Source organism: Dama dama, chromosome 27, assembly GCF_033118175.1.
Source record: "Dama dama isolate Ldn47 chromosome 27, ASM3311817v1, whole genome shotgun sequence".
In the NCBI taxonomy this organism is placed as follows: Eukaryota; Metazoa; Chordata; class Mammalia; order Artiodactyla; family Cervidae; genus Dama; species Dama dama.
In genome coordinates, this window is record NC_083707.1 from 30846596 (window position 1) to 30867055 (window position 20460).

Genomic DNA, 20460 nt, shown 5'->3' on the forward strand with positions numbered 1-20460 from the left:
TGGCATGCTGTTTGCTCCTGGCTTAGCCTGCATCCCAAACAAGCAATAACTACTAAAGTTCAGAAGAGGATCATTCTAAATGTGGAGAGATGAGGTCATCAAGGTTAAAGAAGGAGTGGGACTTTGTCAAACACAAAGAAGAGAGTAGGCTCTTTTCAGACTTAGGACTCGAAATGGACGTGGCCTTGTGTAGGGAGTTACACGTAAGCAGTGATCTTCTTTTAATGGAGCACTGGATGAGTGCAGCGTTAGATGAGATCTGGTAACAGTGAGAAGCAAAGAGGTTTAGAGGAGGAGATTAGCATGAGCAAAATGATTTCTTACATGATTAATTTGGTATATAAATATTAGGGTGGAGATTGAAATTAGGATATCAGTTTGGAGACCACTGCAGTAGTCTAGACTTTGATGTGCTCAGGCTCTTGGCGGGATTGATGGTGGGGGGCTCATATAAAAGAGAATGAGTGTTGAGACGTAGAAAGAAAAGATCAGAAGGTGATTGTCTGGAGACGGGTATGGGGAGGAGATGGGGGGGAATGTCAGGTTCGCAAGCCTGACTGGCAGAGAAGTCTGTATAATAGACACATACGTGCAAGTTCAGAGGGACCCGTGGTTTGGGGGAAAGGATTACGAGTTTCTTTCAAGTCTGGTCGCATTTGATCCAACAATAGAACAACCATATGGAAGCTAGAATTTGGAGAAGCAGAGTTGAAGTTCAGGAGAGGTCAGAGCTAAGCTTGTGTATATACTTGGGACTGAATCAAGTACAGGGGGCAGTGAGAGACAGGAGAGGCGGTGAAATTTCTGCGAGATGGCCTGGCAGGAGTGAGGCGGGATAAGACGCCAGCAAGTGATAGCAGTGACCATCAGAGGAGGCGATGTATGTGACAGCACTTAACGGGGGCAAGGCTGATGAAATATAACATAAAGAGGAAAAATTTGGTGACTGCCCTGTGTCCTAGAATCCCAAAACCAAAATGGACATGTTTTGTAGGTGAGGAATCAGGGCTCAGCAAAGCTGAGTTCGGTGGTTCCCCCTGGGATAGTTGCAGAGTCAGACGTGCCCCTTTTCAGCACTCTTCTCATTTTCCAGGCTGCCGCTTGGGCTCTTCCTCTCTCTCAGTGCCTCGCTGCATATGGTTAGATCTGTTCTCTGTTTTACACACAGCATACTATAAAGTGGGCTTCCCTGCTAGCTCACTGGGTAAAGAATCCGCCTGCAATGCAGGAGACCCCGGTTCGATTCCTGGGTCGGGAAGATCTGCTGGAGAAGGGATAGGCTACCCACTCCAATATGCTTGGGCTTCCCTGGTGGCTCAGATTGTAAAGAATCTGCCTGCAATGCAAAAACCTGAGTTCGATCCTTGAATTGGGAAGATCCTCTGGAGAAGGGAGCGGCTCCCCACTCTGGTATTCTAGCCTGGAGAATTCCATGGACTGTGTAATCCATGGGGTCGCAAAGACTTGGACACGCCTGAGCGACTTTCACTCTCACTTTCATACTGTAAAGTGCTGGGTCCCCCTGTGGCAGGAGCCTGCACTCAGCCAAGGGCAGAGCACAGAAGCTGCGTTGGCTAGAGCGGGGCTCCATGAAAAGGAGTGCTCTGTACACACATGGATATTGGCTCTTGCCCTGCCTCTCTATTTCATGTGTGTTTCCTTTAGTTAACTAATTTTGCAATCTTTAGAAAATGAAATCAACAGTTTACCCATACACTCCTTATCTTTGCATGCATGTTAATTAAACAAATTAAGCAAATATTTATAATTGGTCTTCCCTGGTGGTTCAGTGGTAAAGAACCCACCCTCAATGCTGGAGACACAGGTTCGATCCCTGGGTCAGATAGATCCTCTGGAGAAAGAAATGGCAACCCACTCCAGTATTTTTGCCTAAAGAATTCCATGGACAGAGGAGCCTGGCAGGCTACAGTTCAGAGGTTGCAAAAGAGTCATACACAACTGAGCAACTGAAAACATATACACATGCACTGTGTGCAGTATTGTTTCCCAAAAGATGTTGAAATGACATACTGTTTTATATGAAGGAGACTCTAAATCTCAACTGTGTTTATAGCTCAATGATCGCAATAATTATAAGCCACATCAGTTAAAAATTGAAGTAGCTGTTTTTGAAAGTGCATAAAAGTGATGTCCCATGTCCGAACCATTTGCACTACTTAGCATAATTTTATGGAAAGGATAGCCACTTGCGATCTTAACCTTCTTATGAATTTCTTATGAAGTCATAGAAATCTTAATACCTTTCTAATGTTCTTCTTGAAGGAAACAATTTGGGAAATGCCAAGGACAAAAACATAGGAAGCATTTAACATAAACTGGAAATCATTAATACTTAATGGAGAAGCATAAGCCATTCTGAGGCATTTTAAAGCAGCTATTAAAATCATCCCTTCCAGGAGGTGTTAAAAAACAAAATCCATCTGAGGAAATTTGCAGATCTAATTGGCTTTATTAAACGATTCAGGAATTGGGCAACATTCCATGTAGCAAGTTGAGAGGAGCTCTGAGGGCGCTGTACAAGATGGAAGGGTTGTTTAGGCAGAAAGAGGAAGGGATAAGGAAGGATCAGATTACAGTATCTTCCTTTGGTGGATGAAAAGAGTCTCTGTGGCTAATTACGTCATCAGTGCTAACCAGAAAATTCCAAACTGACAGGTTAGGATTACATTCCTAGGGAAAATTCAAACTACAATTAAGCTAAGTTTTAAGTTTCTGCTTGGTGACATGGGCTTAGCATGAGTGAATCCATTTTGGACTTGTTTTTTTTTTTACCAGAGGCTAGGAAGTTCCTCAAAACTAGTGCTGTCTTGCTCAAAGAAAGACTTGATGGAAATAGAAACCGTAAAGCCCAAGGCTTAGAAGAAAGTGGGGTTGAGATTCAAATGACTTGATTTTAAATGCTATTTGTCATCACAGATTTCCACTAAGTGCTTCCACACCTGGCTTCCCACGGGGCCATTGGGTCAGAGGTTCTTCTGTGTTGTTTATTGTTTGCTGGTGGGGAGGGGTGCCCTTTCAGGGTTTCTTCAATTTCAGAGCTGCAAAAACCGGTTCTGAAAATAGTTGGCAGTATCGGTTGGCCAAATATATTTACTGAAACCCCTTTTGTTTTGAACCAGGGAGGCCCAAGATCAAGAAATACTTGGGTTAACTTAAGGTTAACACAATCACAGGTTTCTTCTTTTGCAAACTTCTAAGACTCTCATTTCTTTCTGGCTTCTTCTCTCTTCTGTTACTGTGTTCTCTTGCTGACCATGCTCAAGTGGTCTCAAACCCCCTTCCTGGGTGGTAAGACTCCACTCAACCCTCCACAGTTTTCTCTGTGCTAAGGTCCATGGGATGGAGGGAAAGAACGCTGAACTGCTAGAGTTGGAGGCTGAATTCTAGAGCCAAATTCAGTTCTAACTCTAGTTTATTCATCCTGGGAAAGCTCCCTAAACTTACTCTCTTTCTCCTTCTGCTTTTATTCTTTTTAATTATCTTTTGATTTTATCAAAGTAATGCCTACTCAGTTAAAGTATCAAGTACAATAAAAGTTCTTTGAACTAGCCTTCCTTAAATGAGTTCCCTGACTAAGTAACTCTCTCCCTTTCCTAGACATAATTTACTGACTGATGCTTCCAGCCAGCTGGCCACCAGAGTCTCACTTGCTGTCCCCTGAGCCCACCTATAACATCTGACCCCACCAGTAAGGATGAATATGGACCAAGAACTAGTTGTTTTCGTCCCCATTGTATCTGTTAATATAACTGTTTAATTATAAGTTATATAAAACCAATGACATACAGATACACAAAACAGTTGCTATTTTTATGAAGCTGTTTTGGTAAGACTCAAAGTTGAGTTACTAAAAATAAAATGCTACAGAATCAGATGTGAAAATAAAATGGTAAAATATTAGGAAAAATCTCAAATCTGAAAGGCTTCTGCTTTGTGTCTTTCAGTTCTCCATTAATCCACTTTAATGGGACTGAACCTAGGAAATGTAGATGATGATAATGATGATAGGTGTAGTTTACGTAAAAAAGAAATACATTGTTTTATTCCATAAGCAGAAGTCCAGGTCACGCTCCATGGGATTCTTCTGGTGTTAGATTAGATGAAGTTCACATAAAGTGCTCAGCATCATGTCTAATATTTAATAAGAATTCAGTACAGGTTAGCTGTTATTGTGGTTACTATTGATTTAATAATTGTATATTCAAGTGATTTTAGAAGGAAAGAGAAGAGAAGGTAAAGTGAGACCAAACCATTGTTACAGAATAAAATGTTGGGATAAACTTTAACCCAGCAATTGAATATTATACAGCAAAAGACCTAAACATCACTGTGATCATTTTTTTGCATCAAAATATCTTTATGTAAAATTAAGAGGGTGTCGATAATCACATTTTTAAAAGGTATAGCTGGAGAAAAAAATCCATTCATTCATGAAATGTAACCCTGTTTCAGTTTTAATAACAAATTGCCACATGACCTTAGGAAACTGTCCAAACATTTCAGTCTTTTATTCTGTTAGTCAAGGATAAGGATAACCAACTGAATAAATTTATTGGGCGGCCAGAAGAATTACTTTCAGAAAAGTACATTATGGACATCTTTGTATTTCCTCACTTGAATGGGAGCTCTCCTTGGCTCAGCGTGCTAAGCATGCTGCATGGAGCTCTCAAACCCTCAGAACAAGGATTGTGAAATGCTTTTTCAAAAAAATTGATTTCCCATCAAAGCTCTAGACCTATTCACTTAATATGATGCTTATACCAAGTTTCAACAGATGAAGCATACTCTACCACAGAAAACAAGAATGACTCAGAATAAAGTAATGTGATGATGGGGTAAGATCTTGTTTCATTAGATTGTGTATGCCACTCAAGCATTTAATATCATAATCAATCTTGTAAGTATATATAGGCTTCCTTGGTGGTTCAGACAGTAAAGCGTCTGTCTGCAATACAGGAGACCTGGGTTCAATCCCTGGGTCGGGAAGATTCCATGGAGAAGGAAATGGCAACCCACTCCAATACTCTTGCCTGGAAAATTCCATGGACAGAGGAGCTTGGCAGGCTATAGCCCATGGGGTTGCAAAGAGTCGGACACGACTGAGTGACTCTTCTTCTTTAAAGTGTAAGATAAGAACTGGTGCACCGGATGTGAGGTTTGTTGTTGCTGTGCAGTCACTTAGTCATGTCTGACTCTTTGTGACCCCGTGAACTTCAGCAGGCCAGGCTTCCCTGTCCTTCACTGTCTCCCGGAGTTTGCTCAAACTCATGTCCATTGAGTCAGTGAGGTTTGAACTCATTAATTTTAGGGGCTCTAGCCAAAGCCAGTTAATTTCTGTTGTGTGAAGCAAGCTTATATGCTGACATTTCATGCCATTTCCACAGATGACCATGGGAGAACATTCATAGTTATTTAATACATGGTTGTGTAGCAAGAAAGTCTGCCTATATTGATTATATGAACCCTGAGTCCAACATCCTATCATTACATTAAAAGAAACATTGAAGTTCAATTCAATGCATATTTATACACAACACTGAACTAAGTTTGGGGAGATTATGAAAAGGAGTAAGACTGAATCATTACTGTTTTCAACAAGTTTACTCTCTAATGTAGGACACGCAACCATCTGAGTACATACTTCAGTCTCTGATGTTCAGTTCAGTTCTATCACTCAGTTGTGTCCGAATCTTCGCAACTCCATGAACTGCAGCATGCCAGGCCTCCCTGTCCATCACCAACTCCCGGAGTTTACCCAAACCCATGTCCATTGAGTCAGTGGTGCCATCCAACCATCTCATCCTCTGTCGTCCCCTTCTCCTCCTGCCCTCAATCTTTCCTTGCATCAGGGTCTTTTCAAATGAGTCAGCGCTTCACATCAGGTGGCCAAAGTATTGAAGTTTCAGCTTCAACATCAGTCCTTCCAATGAACACGCAGGACTGATCTGCTTTAGGATGGACTGGTTGGATCTCCTTGCAGTCCAAGGGACTCTCAAGAGTCTTCTCCAACACCACAGTTCAAAAGCATCAATTCTTCAGTGCTCAGCTTTCTTTGTAGTCCAAATCTCACATCCATACCTGACTACTGGAAAAACCATAGCCTTGACTAGACAGACCTTTGTTGGCAAAGTAATGTCTCTGCTTTTTAATATGCTGTCTAGGTTGGTCATAACTTCCCTTCCAAGGAGTAAGCATCTTTTAATTTCATGGCTGCAGTCACCATCTTCAGTGATTTTGGAGCCCAGAAAAATAAAGTCTGCCACTGTTTCCCCTGTCTCCCCATCTATTTGCCATGAAGTGATGGGACCAGATGCCATGATCTTAGTTTTCTGAATGTTGAGCTTTAAGCCAACTTTCTCACTCTCCTCTTTCACTTTCATCAAGAGCTCTTTAGTTCTTCACTTTCTGCCATAAGGGTGGTGTCATCTGCATATCTGAGGTTATTGATATTACTCCCGGCAATCTTGATTCCAGTTTGTGCTTCCTCTAGGCCAGCATTTCTCATGATGTACTCTGCATATAAGTTAAATAAGCAGGTTGACAATATACAGCCTTGACGTAATCCTTTTCCTATTTGGAACCAATATGTTGTTCCATCAGTCTGTGATGAGTGAAAGCCAAACTAGAACACCGAAGTGTATTCTACCCAGAAATATAATCTCTTTATTATGCCCAGAGTCAGGTTTCCTGAGACCCTTGAGAAATTGGCAGACAGTAGTTTCCTGGGGCTGGGAAAAGGGGCATGGAAAATTACTATTCAGTGGGTATAGAGTTTCAGTTATGCAGGATGAAAAAGTTCTAGAGATCTGCTCAGCTTACAGTCAACATACCATCCAGTATATTTTAAAATTTACTGAGGACAGATCTAATGTGTTTTTTTCCCACCATTAATAAAAAAAAAGAAAAAAGAAACTGACAGATGACCATGGCACAGCCTTTCTTGTTGAGCTATCACAGAGATGAGGAAAGAGGCTACCGTGTCCACGTTTTTAAAGGAAATGACTTGATTATCATAAACCTGAGGGCTTAGAGGCAATACCTGATGAGAACCATTTCTCATGCAATCAGTAAACTGCTTAGCAGAATATCATAAGAGATAAAGAAGCAACTGCATTTGACTCTTTGAATAGCCATTTTTTCCACATCAATTTAATTTCCTTCCCTGGCTACGTGACAGATTACATCAACAATGAGATGTGCCGGATAAAATCAATTTTGAATGAGGGAAGATTTTTGGTCCTAGCCTAAACAATATTGTTATCACCAAGCCACGAAAGTGTGACCCTAATCATGCTATTGTTACATGGGTGAACCAGTAAATAGAGAGTTGCAATCGCATCAAAGTGAGCTGAAGCAGTGGATTACATATCAAGTTCCAACCCTTGAGGATCAGTTGTACCAGAGGGCCTATAACTTATTGATGAGCTATACCAATGACTTATAAATACCTTCATCCAAAATGCAGAAATTACTAAATCAAGTGCAGCTGCTGATACCTTATCTCAGGAAACTCATGATGGTACAACTCAATATATTGTTTATATGTATTTTTTAATCATTCTAAAAATAGAATAGCATATAAAAACTTTTAAAATTTTTGTTTACTTTTATATTTTTTCTTTTACATTTTTTTGAAGTATAGTTAATTTACAATGTTGTATTAGTTTCAGATGTACAACCAAGTAATTCAGTTTAAATATATATAATATATATATTCTTTTTCAGATTCTTTTCCCTTATAAAGTTATTACTAGAATAACATTAATTGACATAACTATAAACTGGTATATTTTAGCACAAATGAAATTTGATGAAAGAATAATTAAGAAAACAAGCACTGATAGAATCTTTCTATCAATTTAGGTTAGAAAAACAATATTATATATGAATTACACTGATAGCAAGTTTTTTAAATGGAGCAGAAGAGCAGGACCAGAGAGTTAAGCTTACCATTCTATGTATAAGTCTCATCATTCTTAAGTATTTGTTCAAATTTTATCAATATACTTTAAAAGGAATATTTTTGAAAAACAAGACAGTATGCAGGAAACAAAACGTTACATATACATATGATAATATAAGATATATGTTAACATATATAATATATGCATTAATAGTATATAATATTAACATATATATTAAAATTATGTAATATATAAAATATATGGTATAGCATACAGTATATAAAAGGGCCACTGCTGATCTGTGTGTGTGTGTGTGTGTGTGTGTGTGCTCAGTCGTGTCCAACTCTTTGCTACCCCATGGGCTTCCCAGGTGGCGCTAGTGGTAAAGAACTTGCCTTCCAAAGCAGCAGACTCAGAGACACAGGTTTGATCCCTGGGTTGGGAAGATCCCCTGGAGAAGAGCATGGGGAGAATCCCCATGGACAGAGGAGCCTGGTGAGCGACAGTCTGTGAGGTCACAAAGAGTCAGACACTACTGAAGCAACTTAGCACACATGCACGGACTATAGACCGTCAGGCTCTTCTGTCCACGGGATCTCCCGGGCAAGAATACTGGAGTGGGTTGCCATTTCCTCCTCCAGGGGATTTTCCTGACACAAAATCGAACCCATGTCTCCTGCTGCTCTCTTGCATTGACAGCCAGATTCTTTACCACTGTGCTACCTGGAAACTGGGAAGCCCACGTGTTATATGGCTATAATATGTTTTTTAAAAGAGGAATTGGACCGGTGTAATCTAGAAAGCAAAAGTCTGAATAGCCCTATAATGACCATCTTGTGGTTCCCTCAACTTGTTCTCAGAATGAGTTAAGATTCATCTCTCCCCAGAGATGACTAAACCAGAAGAAATATTCTATATTACATTTAGCAACTTCATCTGGCAGAAAAGGTCGTCCTTCTTGATTATCAGGATGAAAAATTGTTGGCTCAAGGGAGCCCTCAAGATTTCTTTCTTAGAGCTCTTCACTATAGGATTAACTTCTAGTAGCTCTGGATGATGTAAATATCCATGGGATCTCATCCCTCAAAAAGCTTTTGTCCTTTTATCCTAGACTTCAGTTCATTTACTGTTTCAAGCTTCACAACCCAACTTATCCAAGAGTGGGCCATTGGATATTCCATACCAGAAGAAGTACATGGCATTTCTATTCCAACTATCAATTTTACCAGATATCTATCCCATATACTCAGAAATTTTAAACAGAAACTATAATTATGTATCAACACCTTGGTAGATTATGGAGTAGAATGCAAAGAATCCAAGGAAACTTTCTTCCTTGAAATGAATTTGTTACAATACTGCTTCTGTTTTTTATGTTCTGGTGTTTTGGCCATGAGGCATGTGGGGATATTAGGTCCCCAACCAGGGATCAAACCCTCGCCCCTTGCATTGGAAGGCAAAGTCTTAACCACTGGACTGCCAGGGAAATCCCAAGGTGAATATTTTCCATCTCCGCCTACCCCAACAGTCCCAGCTCGATTTCTCTGAGGCAAAAGGTAAAGGCACAAAGCTGTCTTTTCTGTGGCAAAGTTTAAAGGTAATGCCAGGTTTCTTAATATGTGATATCAAGCCTGTCACTACTTGAGTATCCTAGAAACATGGGGATGTCATATTCTATTTCATGACCCTCTCCCTTCCCATGATTTTCTTGGCTAGCAATAAAATATCAGAGACTTTGAGGTATGTCAATGTAGAAAGGTTCTTAAATGTCTTTGCAGGTGATGGTAATATGTGCATTTCCTATCTCTTCTTTTCTAGGATGGGGGCCTGTACATTACTTGAGATCTACACCCAGAATCAGTGAGTAAACTCTCCATAATGTTTGGGTCTTGGGTAGTTCTAGACGAGCAAAGCAAAAGTGTTAGTCACTCAGTTGTGTCCGACTCTTTGTGACACTATGGACCGTAGCCCACCAGGCTCCTCTGTCCATGGAATTCTCTAGGCAAAAATACTGAAGTGGGTTGCCATTCCCTTCTTCAGGGGATCTTCCCTACCCAGGGACCAAACCCGGGTCTCCCACATTGCAGACAGTTTCTTTACCATCTGAGCCACCAGGGAAGCCCCAAAGCCACAATAACTGAAAACGCTGTAGTGTCACTTTTAAATACCTGTTCTGATGATCCATCACCAGAAAGCACAGCCTAGGTGGCATTTTGAGTTTTATAAAGTCTTAGAGGGTAGGGGAGAAAAGCAAGCAAACCATGATTCTTGCCCTCAATAAATTTACAGAGGAAGTCATAGACCTTGAAGATAGATTCCAGTTATATCTAGCTTAATGAATAATTAATGTCCATCTTATTTGAAAAAGTTCACATTTTACCTATTTTTATTTTATAACACTTCCCTGGGACATTGGACTATATTCCTTATTTTCCAAAAATGTCTTCCTGTAAGAATTCAGTAAAACCTTCTTCATTCAGATAATTTGATTACAGTTTTTGACAGTTTGACCCAGACTAAGATGAAATTTACTTATGAATTGTCACCATGGAATGGGTTTGATACAGGAAACAGAGGGAACACCTGTAACCTATTTTAAAAGAGTAATTGTTTTCATGGCTTTGGCACATACGGTGGTCTTTAGGCAAAAAGATTCAGCTGTAAAACAAGGATGCATGTTATTTAGTGGTTTTCTCCTTAGACAGGCGTTATTGACAGATCAGAGTATTTAAAGTAATAAAAGTGTATTGCTTTCAATAAATCTGACTTCCATAGTTCAGGCTCACATCCCCTTTTTCTTCCCACCTCCCCAAACTCAGTATTCTAATTTACTGAAATGTACTGTGTGTTATATGTGGACATAAATGTTTGTTAATAGAAGAGGATCGATTCTTATTATCTTATTTTTTTTTTGAAACTGACAACTATACATTTTCATTTTTTGAATGCCTATCTGTAACACCTGAATGACAGTCATGTATTTATTTTTACAAGAAAAATGATGTATCATTCCCTTTTATTTTCTGTGATTTTATACCACAGGAATTTTTTTTTTTATTTAAAACAGTATTTTCACATAGCAAGAAAGACAAAGTCCCAGGATGATAGTGATAATTTAAGGGGAGAAGAAAATAACCCCCAAATCAGATCATGCCCTCCTTGCGGCATGTTGAAAAGTCAGAGCAGTAACCAAATCACCATTCATTCATTCATACAACAAACACTTAGCCAAGGGCCATGCTTATTGCTTCAAGGTATGTAGAGATTAATAAAACTGTCTTCTTGTCTACACTGTGCTGGCAACCCATAAGTTGAAGCAGAGATGGAGACAGTTTTCCCATGTGATAAGTGATGTGTTATCCTTATAAGCAGAGTGCTTGGGGAACACTGAGATGATACCATTAAATTTGACTAAAAAGTTAGGGAAATATTCATAGCAGGTATAACACTGGAGCTCATTCTTTAAACATAAATTCAATGTCTACAAGTAGAGAAAAGGACATTTCAAATCAGTGTGAGCGAACATATGGAAATAGAGAATACGTGGATTGCTTAAGAAAAACAGCAGACGTGTTTGAGGTGGAGAGTTGAGGAGGTGGGGAACAATATATGGTCTATTAAATGGTATATTGCTAAGAAGATATGCCCTTCCTTAGAGGTTGGAAACACCCGCCGGAGCTCACAGATAGGTTTGAGAGTTGTCCATAGAAAGCTAAAATGTGGAAAAATGGGAATAGATAAAACTGTGGACAATTGAGAGAACTTTCAGGAACACAGGATAGAATCAGCTTCTCCTTGTTAGAAGAGAGAAGGGGAGATAAATAAATAAACATTTGAAGGTGTATACAAAGAAATTCGAGGGAGTTTGTGTCTGAGAGCTTCAGTCTCCTTTCCGTCACGCTGTTGGAAGAGTGTGGAATGCCGATTAGAAAGGCACAAGTTTGAATCCCTGCTCCAGAGTCTGTGAGTGATGTAACATGGGCAGATCACGTAACCCACATACACTTCAGCGTTGGCTTCACCTCACTGAGCTCTCGTCTATAAAATGAGGGTAACGGTACACAGCTTATGTGGGTTGTTGCGATTATTGAAGACAAGCTGTGTACAACATATTCATGCAAAGGTGCTTTATACATGAGAGCTGCGAGATGATTGTCATCTGTGAACAGGAGCTTGTCTCCAGGGGGAGAGAAAAAACAGAATGAGGGATGAAGATTGGAAAGGGACATGTGAAAGTGTTTCTTTTAATATTTATTTATTTTTGACTGTGCTGGGTCTTCATTGCTACACTTGGGCTTTCTCTAGTTACAGAGAGCAGGCGTTACTCCTTTGTGGTGCGTGGGCTACTCACTGTGGTGGCTTCTCTTGTTTTGGAGCACAGGATCCGGGGTGTGTGGGCTTCAGTGGTTGGGATGCGTGGACTCAGTAGTTGAGGTTCTCGGGCCCCAGGGCACAGACTCTGGAGTTGTGACACATGGGCTTAGTTGTCCTGCAGCATGTGGGATCTTCCTGGACCAGGGATCACACCAGGGTCCCCTCCATTGCAAGGTGGCTTCTCAACCACCGGACCACCAGGGAAGCCCTGTGAAAGTGGTTTTTAAGCAGCATTAAGAATCCTTTACGAAAGCATGATTTGCAAGTACAGTCATTTTTATGTGTCCCAAGAGCCGCCGATAGGGATGTTTCGATGGCCTGAGTCGAGGAAGGTCAAAGCAAGCATGTGTCATTGAGAGAACAATTGAGAATGAGTTCTGATCTGAGAAGCTTGGAGACTGGTATTCCAAGACCTGTACTCCAGCCTCTACCCTGAATTGGCAGAAGACTATGTTTTCTCAGGGTCAGCTGCCTGTGATCCTATGGCTCTTGTCATTATCAGGGAAGAGGGCTGAGTTGCCAAGTGCTCAAGGTTGTCTACTCTCCTTATTTACCAGCTAAGCTCCAGACACAGCTGTCTGCTCGGAGACCCGCCAGACCCTTGCCCAGCTCTCCTACCCTTGCCCGGCTCTCCTACCCTCTCACTGACCCACCCCCCTTGGCTCATAGTCCCTACCCCAGCCTCTCCTCCACTTGAGTTTTCATTCTTCCCTAGCACATGAGACAGTGAGAAACGTTTCTATCTCCTCTGGAACAGAAAACTGGCATTTGAACGAAGTAAAAAGGAGCCCATCTGCATGCTTCTTGTCCCTCAGGTCATCAGCACCACTTCTAGACCTTAGAACAGGATTCACTGGGTACGCAGGCCAGACTGCACTTCCTCTCCTATACCTGGAAGTGGGTTATCTCAGCAGCCACTAGGATGATGTCCGGTATCCTCTTAAATGCTTAGTTAGCATTGCGGACCCCAAGAGAGAATTGCCAAGCTCTATCTTGATAGTTAACTTCCCTCGGAGAGAGATTTGAATGGCTGGAGAATGTCCTTCATATGCCAAATAGAAGTAATAAAGAAACTGTAGGCTGTATCTTACCCATCATGGACTCCTATTTTAATTAATGAGAGATATACTCCTCTTTTGGGAATTTGGTTAATTCATTCAGTGAGTGAATATATTCAAGAAGGATATACTAATTCGAGGTGCTAGTATGTGTAAAATAAATAACTAGTGGGAACCTGTTGTATAGCACAAGGAGCTTTGCTAGGTGCTCTGTGATGACCTAGAGGGATGGGATGGGTCGGGAGGGGGAAGGAGGTCCAAGACAGAGGGGATATATGTATGTGTGCTTGCACGCTAAGTAACTTCAGTCGTGTCTGGCTCTTTGTGACCCCGTGGACTATAGCCCACAAGGCTCCTCTGTCCATGGGATTTCCCAGGCAAGAATACTGGAGTGGGTTGCCATGCCCTCCTTCAGGGGATCTTTCCTACCCAGGGATCAAACCCACATCTCTTATGTCTCCTGCATTCTCAGACAGATTCTTTACCACTAGTGCCACCTGGGAAGCGCCATATACATATATCCCCAGGCTATATGTATACATATAGCTGACTCACTTCATTGTATGGCAGAAACTAACACAACATTGTAAAGCAAACTATATCCCAATTACATATATATATATGTGTGTGTATATATATACATATGTATATATATATAACAGACTAGTTCCAAATCAGGAAAGGAGTATGTCAAGGCTGTATATTGTCACCCAGCTTATTTAACTTATGTGCAGAATACATCATGAGAAATGCCAGGCTGAATGAAGCACAAGCTGGAATCAAGATTGCCAGGAGAAATATCAGTAACCTCAGATACATAGATGACACCACTCTTATGGCAGAAAGTGAAGAAGACCTGAAGAGCCTCTTGATGAAAGTGAAAGAAGAGAGTGAAAAAGTTGGCTTAAAATTCAATATTCAGAAAACTAAGATCATGACATCCGGCCCCATCACTTCATGGCAAATAGATGGGGAAACAATGGAAACAGTGAGAGAATTTATTGTGGGGGGCTCCCAAATCACTGCAGATGGTGACTGCAGCCATGAAATTAAAAGATGCTTACTCCTTGGAAGAAAAGCTATGGCCAACCTAGACAGCATATTAAAAAGCAGAGACATTACTCTGCCAACAAAAGTCCATCTAGTCAAGGCTATGTTTTTTCCAGTAGTCATGTATGGATGTGAGAGTTTGACTATAAAGAAAGCTGAGCACCGAAGAATTGATGCTTTTGAACTGTGGTGTTGGAGAAGACTCTTGAGTCCCTTGGGCTGCAAGGAGATCCAGCCAGGAGGAGATCCTAAAGCAGATCAGTCCTGAATATTCTTTGGAAGGACTGATGCTGAAGCTGAAACTCCAATATTTTGGCCACCTGATGCAAACAACTGACTCATTGGAAAAGACCCAGATGCTGGGAAAGATTGAAGGCAGGAAGAGAAGGGGATGACAGAGAATAAGATGGTTGGGTGGCATCACTGATTCGACGGACATGAGTTTGAGCAAGCTCCAGGAGTTGGTGATAGACAGGGAAGCCTGGGGTGCTGCAGACCATGGGGTCGAAAAGAGTCGGACACAACTGAGTGACTGAACTGAACTGAACTGATATACATATAAGCACCTTACTTGAATAATATTTGAAACATTAGAAAAACCCTGTCAAATTCAGAAAAAACTCTACGTTTCTGTAAAAATACAACTGCCGAGACTCTTTAGGGGGTGGGAAACCCCAAAGCTCTTTCTTCTCGCTCAGACTTCGTTCCCAGAGCCCACCCTCCTGTGACTGCCAAGAGGGAGTCACACAGAATTCACTTCCAATCACTTTGCATCCTATACGTTCCTTTCAGTCAGTTGCAGTCACCTACGGATGTGTAGATGGTTCTAGATCACATAACATCCTCACTCCCCACTCATGGTCCTTCCCTATGGGGCAGCAGCCATGCTGAAGTGTAGCCCATCTCTACCTCCTCGAGAGTAGGAAGCCCCATGCAATATTTCTGATTGGATTTCAGGCTGGAGGTTCTCCCACTTGACACAAACACACATTAGCCCTTTCTGGAATGTGCTTTAATCACCTGGTGCCATGTCAACCAGACCAGTGTGCCTTCTACAACTGCCAATTATTCCTTCCTTGTTTGTATGCAAGCAGATCTGCTGGAGCGAGCAACTCACCTTTCATTAAAAACAAACACAACAGGCTACCAGTTATAAGATGAGCAAATCACAGGGAATACAGTTAGTAACATTATAATAATTTTACACAGTGCTCAATTTATAAGAATCTGTATCACCCTGTTGTACACCTGAAATGAACACTGTAAGTCAACTATACAGCGATGAAAATTTAAATTAAAATTTTAAACACACACACAAGCATCTCTATTTTTTGTGTGTCTTTATCTCTAATTACACCTTGCTTCTATTTCCTCCTCTAACCAGCATGTCTCCCATTTCTGGGTTCTTTGTATATTTTTCCCTTTATATTTCATCTGTACACTTTATACATCTTGCAGGTTTTAATAACTCTTGGGAGACTGTCTTTTGTTTTATGTCCGCCTTGTAAGAACACAAAACTCAGGTCCGTTCAGTGGCAAGCTCAAAATTAAGACTACATGTGCCATAGCACTTCATTTCTATGTTTGCTTCGTTGTTCTTTAAAGCTCCTTTGCTGCGTAGTGAAATGCTAATTCAGTGTGGAGCAACCCCACGACTCTTTGCCAGCAAGAATATGGTTCAGATTGTAGCATCACAGATTTGGGGGTCTGGACAAAATGTTCAAGTCAGAGTCTAAACTTGAATCTTCTTACTCTGAACCCTCTACTTCCTTGGACTTCTGTTTATAGAAATTGGAGGGGAAAAAAGTGATTTCCTTCTATTTCGTAAGTGGAAGTAATTCCAAATCCTTTCTCAGGGACGTTGAACTGAGAAGTGTTCCTTGGATTTTCATAGGGAGAATCTCTGGGCAGGGTTTATGTCCCAGGCAGCAGGTACCCACATTCACGAGTGATGCCCTTTTCCATGCTGCTGGCATCCCCTCTCCTGGGGCAGAGGGCTGCCCTTGTGGAAGGGCTGCAGTGAAGTGAGACTTTAAAGGAAGAGTTGCTCCTGGCGCCCCTGCAGGTGCCCGTATAGAGTCAGCCCACACACCTGCTCACGTTCCAAAGCTCTTCATTCTGTCGGTGCGTTCTCCTATGCAGTTCCAGAAGGGACTCATGCTTCTGTTTACCCAGCGTTCTCGGGTTCACTTGACTCTGGGGGAGGAAGATACAGCTCAGATGCATGGGCATTGCAGAATGTAGAGATATGGCTTTCCTACAAATGGGAATCCATCCCCACCCTGGGCATGGCTCAGGGCATTTTCCAGGGCACACAATGCTATGTCCTCTGTGCTCAGCTTCTCTGGGGAGCCAGGAGAATTGACAAGGTGCCATGATATTAGAGGGGCTTCCCTGGTGGCTCAGACGGTAAAGAGTCTGCCTGCAACGCAGGAGACCCAGGTTCGATCCCTGGGTTGGGAAGATCCCCTAGAGAAGGGAATGGCTACCCACTCCAGTATTCTTGCCTGGAGAATTCCATGGACAGAAGAGCCTGGTCAGGTACAGTCCATGGGTTCACAGAGAGTTGGACATAACTGAACAACTGACACACCACACATGATGTTAGAATCAAGGCCAGGGTTACTATCTAACCTACTATGTAGGTTAGAGTGTAAAGGGGGCGGTTACCCATATTGTAGGTGTCCCTACCTGGAGCCCTCCATTTGCATGTGCTTTGGGGGACATGCTTGCCATTGTCAGCCAGAACATTCTTTTCTGTAAATCCAGGATTACCGAACCTGACAGGAAGGGATAGTTAGAGACTTTTCTACAGGCTTCCTGAGCTTAGCTGAGCATTAAGCCTTACAAATCTTAGAATTGATGAGCACAGCGATATATATAAAAAATGCAACGTAAACCTTCAGATTCATGGCATAACCATCTCAACTGAAAAGCCTTTATGCGTCAGGATTTTAAAAAATTACCCTTTGCCAGCCTTGCCTATGCTCAGACAGACTCCAGTATTCGAACAGCTTGCAAATTCTTTACAAATGGATGCTGCTATGCCCACATCCATCAGAAGAGTGGCGTTCTTGGGGTCTTTTTCTTTTGTGGGAGAAGGGGGTGGACGTACATTATTATTCTCATATGGGAATGATTAACCAAGGAAAAGTGGCAGCCCACAGTTAATTTAGCTGTTCTTTTAAATGTTTTTTCTGGTACCTGAACTACATGAACATATTCTTTTAATAAGCTGATCTGTTTTTCCCCTTCTCATTGAGGTGCAAAGTAATCTAGAGGGTCAAGCTTTCCAATCTTTTTCTCTTGCATTAAAATGATCTGTCATTTCCATTGTGGCTACACCCAAAAGTCAATTTTTGGTCTCTTTAAAGTGCCCTATAGAATAATTCAGTGGTGAGAGGATGAAATTGTTCTCAAAGTGTAACTGCTCCCCTTGCTGGTATATTGTAGCAATGACATTCATCTTTAAAAATGTAATCCTGGTTCAGAGCAGAGATTTTAGCTTGTTTGGGAGGTGGGTTTTTTGTTTTTTTTTCTCTTGGTACTTCTTGATGTTTTTGAACTTCACAGCAACTTGAGACTTAATCTAATGAAACTGGATAAGTTACTATAGTCATCATACATTATAAACCAGGTATGTAAAATTCAATAGAATAAGAATTTTCTTAGTATCTCTCATGCCTGGAAAATAGGCAAATACTCTGAATGGTGTTTAGTGTTAATTTTTTTTTAAATAAAAGAATCTTTTAATTTTTTAGTACAATTTATATGCAAGAAAATATTCAGGTAAGTGTCTGACTCAGTAAGTTTTGATAGTTGTAAAAAGGCTTCCCTGTTAGCTCAGTTGGTAAAGAATCAGCCTGCGATGCAGGAGACCCCTATTCGATTCCTGGGTCGGGAAGATCTGCTGGAGAAGATCTTCAGTGGATCTTCAGATCCACTCCAGTGTTCTTGCTGAGTACTCAGTCGTGTCCAACTCTTTGCAACCCCATGGACTGTAGCCCACCAGGCTCTGTCCATGGGATTGTCCAGGCAAGAATAAGGAGTGGGTTGCCATTTCCTTTCCAGGGCATCTTCCTGACCCAGGGATCAAACTACATCTCTTTTGTCTCCTGCATTGGCCAAAGGATTCTTTACCACGGCACCACCAGGGAAGCCCAACTTAATTCACAGCAGAGGTAGAACTAGTAAGAATGTATTAAATATTTAAAGGCAAATCACTGAACTTGGGCCTCTCTGAAATCTGATGTTGGGTAAACGGGAGTCATGTTACTGAAGAAGGACAAGAAGTCAGATTGGGAGATTGATGGAGGGATATGGGGTGACAACAAAACGTTTTCCGCGAAAGTGAGTCACAGGCAGTTAGAATAGCAGGGGACCGGACGGCCAGGGGGCAGATGCAGGGGTCCAGGCTGGGGATGGACCGCACATGCCGGCGAGGAGGGAGCTGAGACCCCAGGAGAGGTCTCTGGAGCAGAAGCCAAGCTAAAAAGAAGTGAGAAGGCTGATGGCCCAGTGAAGGAGGAGATTTCTAAAGCACAGGAGACCTGGACCCAGAATCAGCTAAATTAGCCTGAGAGCACGTGAGATGAGGACAGGAAGGTCTCTGTCCAGGGTGCCCTGGAGGACAGACGCCAGGGAATGGGGCCACACCCGGAGAGAAGGCGCCCGGACCCTTCAGGCAGGATGTGAGCCCGTAAACAAGACCGTCTCAGCTCCACACAGACACGGCAGGGCAGCCACGTCCACCCCACCAGGCCGCCCGCCCAGGCCACCGCTCACCTCGGCTTCCCCAAGCAGAGGCTCCCGGATCCACGGGGCACTCTGTCCGGAGAGTCCCCCCAGCCCGACCGGCCGGGGCCACCTCCCAGCACCGCGCTCCCCGAAGCTTAGGGACAGCAGACCTCGGCCATGCTAGGTCACACCGCCCGCTCACGGGGACACAGCCAGCGCCTGGGAGGGGCACGTTTTCAAAACACACAAGCAGTATTCTAGCCACAAGGTCAGTCCGTCAGGAACAGAAAGAGATGCTCAGGGCGAGAGTACCACGACCCTGAGGATGAACCACTGGGCAGCAACGTGGGCGCGGGCCTGCTCTCCAGGCACTGAGGGCCGCGGGTGGTGGCAGCGTGTCCCCCGGAGTCACAGCCAGCGTCCAGGGGACCCACGGACACCTAACAGGTGCCCTGCCTTCTGGCTGTGGGAGCACCATAGGAACCACAGAAGGGACGCCTCAGGCTAAAGCCCAGGCGAATCCTAAGAGGTGCGACCAGGACCAAGGGGGCTGTCTGGTGTCAGCAGCAAAGAGCCGGCCTCCTAGCAGGCCGTTTCACGGAGGGGCGGCCCAGGGCTCGCCTGGAGGGACGTGTGGGTTAGTGAGAGCGTGTGTGGAGGCACGAGGCCGATCTGACACGCCTGCTCGAGCCAGGCCCTGCTACTGGCGACCCTACGGCTCACACTCCTTCCTAAGATGCTTTCAGAGCCGGAGCACCCGTTCTGACACAGGTGGCTAAGACGGGGGATGAGACAAAAGGGCTTCTGGAAAACAAACCTGAGGCCGATTATCTTTGGGCACCTCGGGCTGAGGCTGCAGGACATTGTGAGAGGAGTTTCAGAAGCGTTTTGGGCGGTGATGGCATTCATGGAGCACCTGCTCCGAGAAAGAGAACTCTCAGCCAGGCACGCAGGCGCTGAGGGACCCATGCCAATGACCAGAGCTCCCCCGGGGAAACCCTTCATTATTAAACCCAGAGCTGGCCGCCAAACATGTCCTCCTTAAGGTGTTTCCTGTCTCATTAAAGAATACTGTTGAACTTCTCTCTTCAGTAGTCTTTAGCCATCACGCCACACTGAAGCCCCCAAAGCACCACCCCGCCTCCATCTCATCATGTTCCCACAACACGGCAGCACCCAGCCACATGCCAGGCGGTGTTCTCAGCACCACACAATGCTGGGGAGGAGGGAGCACAGGCTTTCCACACTGGAGCCCAGGGCCCCCAACCAAGAGGCTTCCCTTGTGGCTCAGCTGGCAAAGAATCCGCCTGCAAAGA

The 20460-nt window shown here is 43.0% G+C and overlaps 1 protein-coding gene across 3 annotated transcripts in view; it reads left to right on the plus strand.

Annotated features, from left to right (window-relative positions):
- The window catches only part of CHST9 (carbohydrate sulfotransferase 9), a 286898-nt gene that overhangs the window by 154492 nt on the left and 111946 nt on the right, over positions 1-20460 (plus strand). For 2 of the 3 annotated variants that reach the window (XM_061130830.1, XM_061130832.1), the window contains one exon: positions 9744-9785. The exons of the other annotated variant lie outside the window; for it this stretch is intronic. In XM_061130830.1, the coding sequence (XP_060986813.1) occupies positions 9744-9785 (42 nt within the window). The remainder of the gene's footprint in view (positions 1-9743; positions 9786-20460) is intronic. 3 annotated transcript variants of the gene reach the window in all.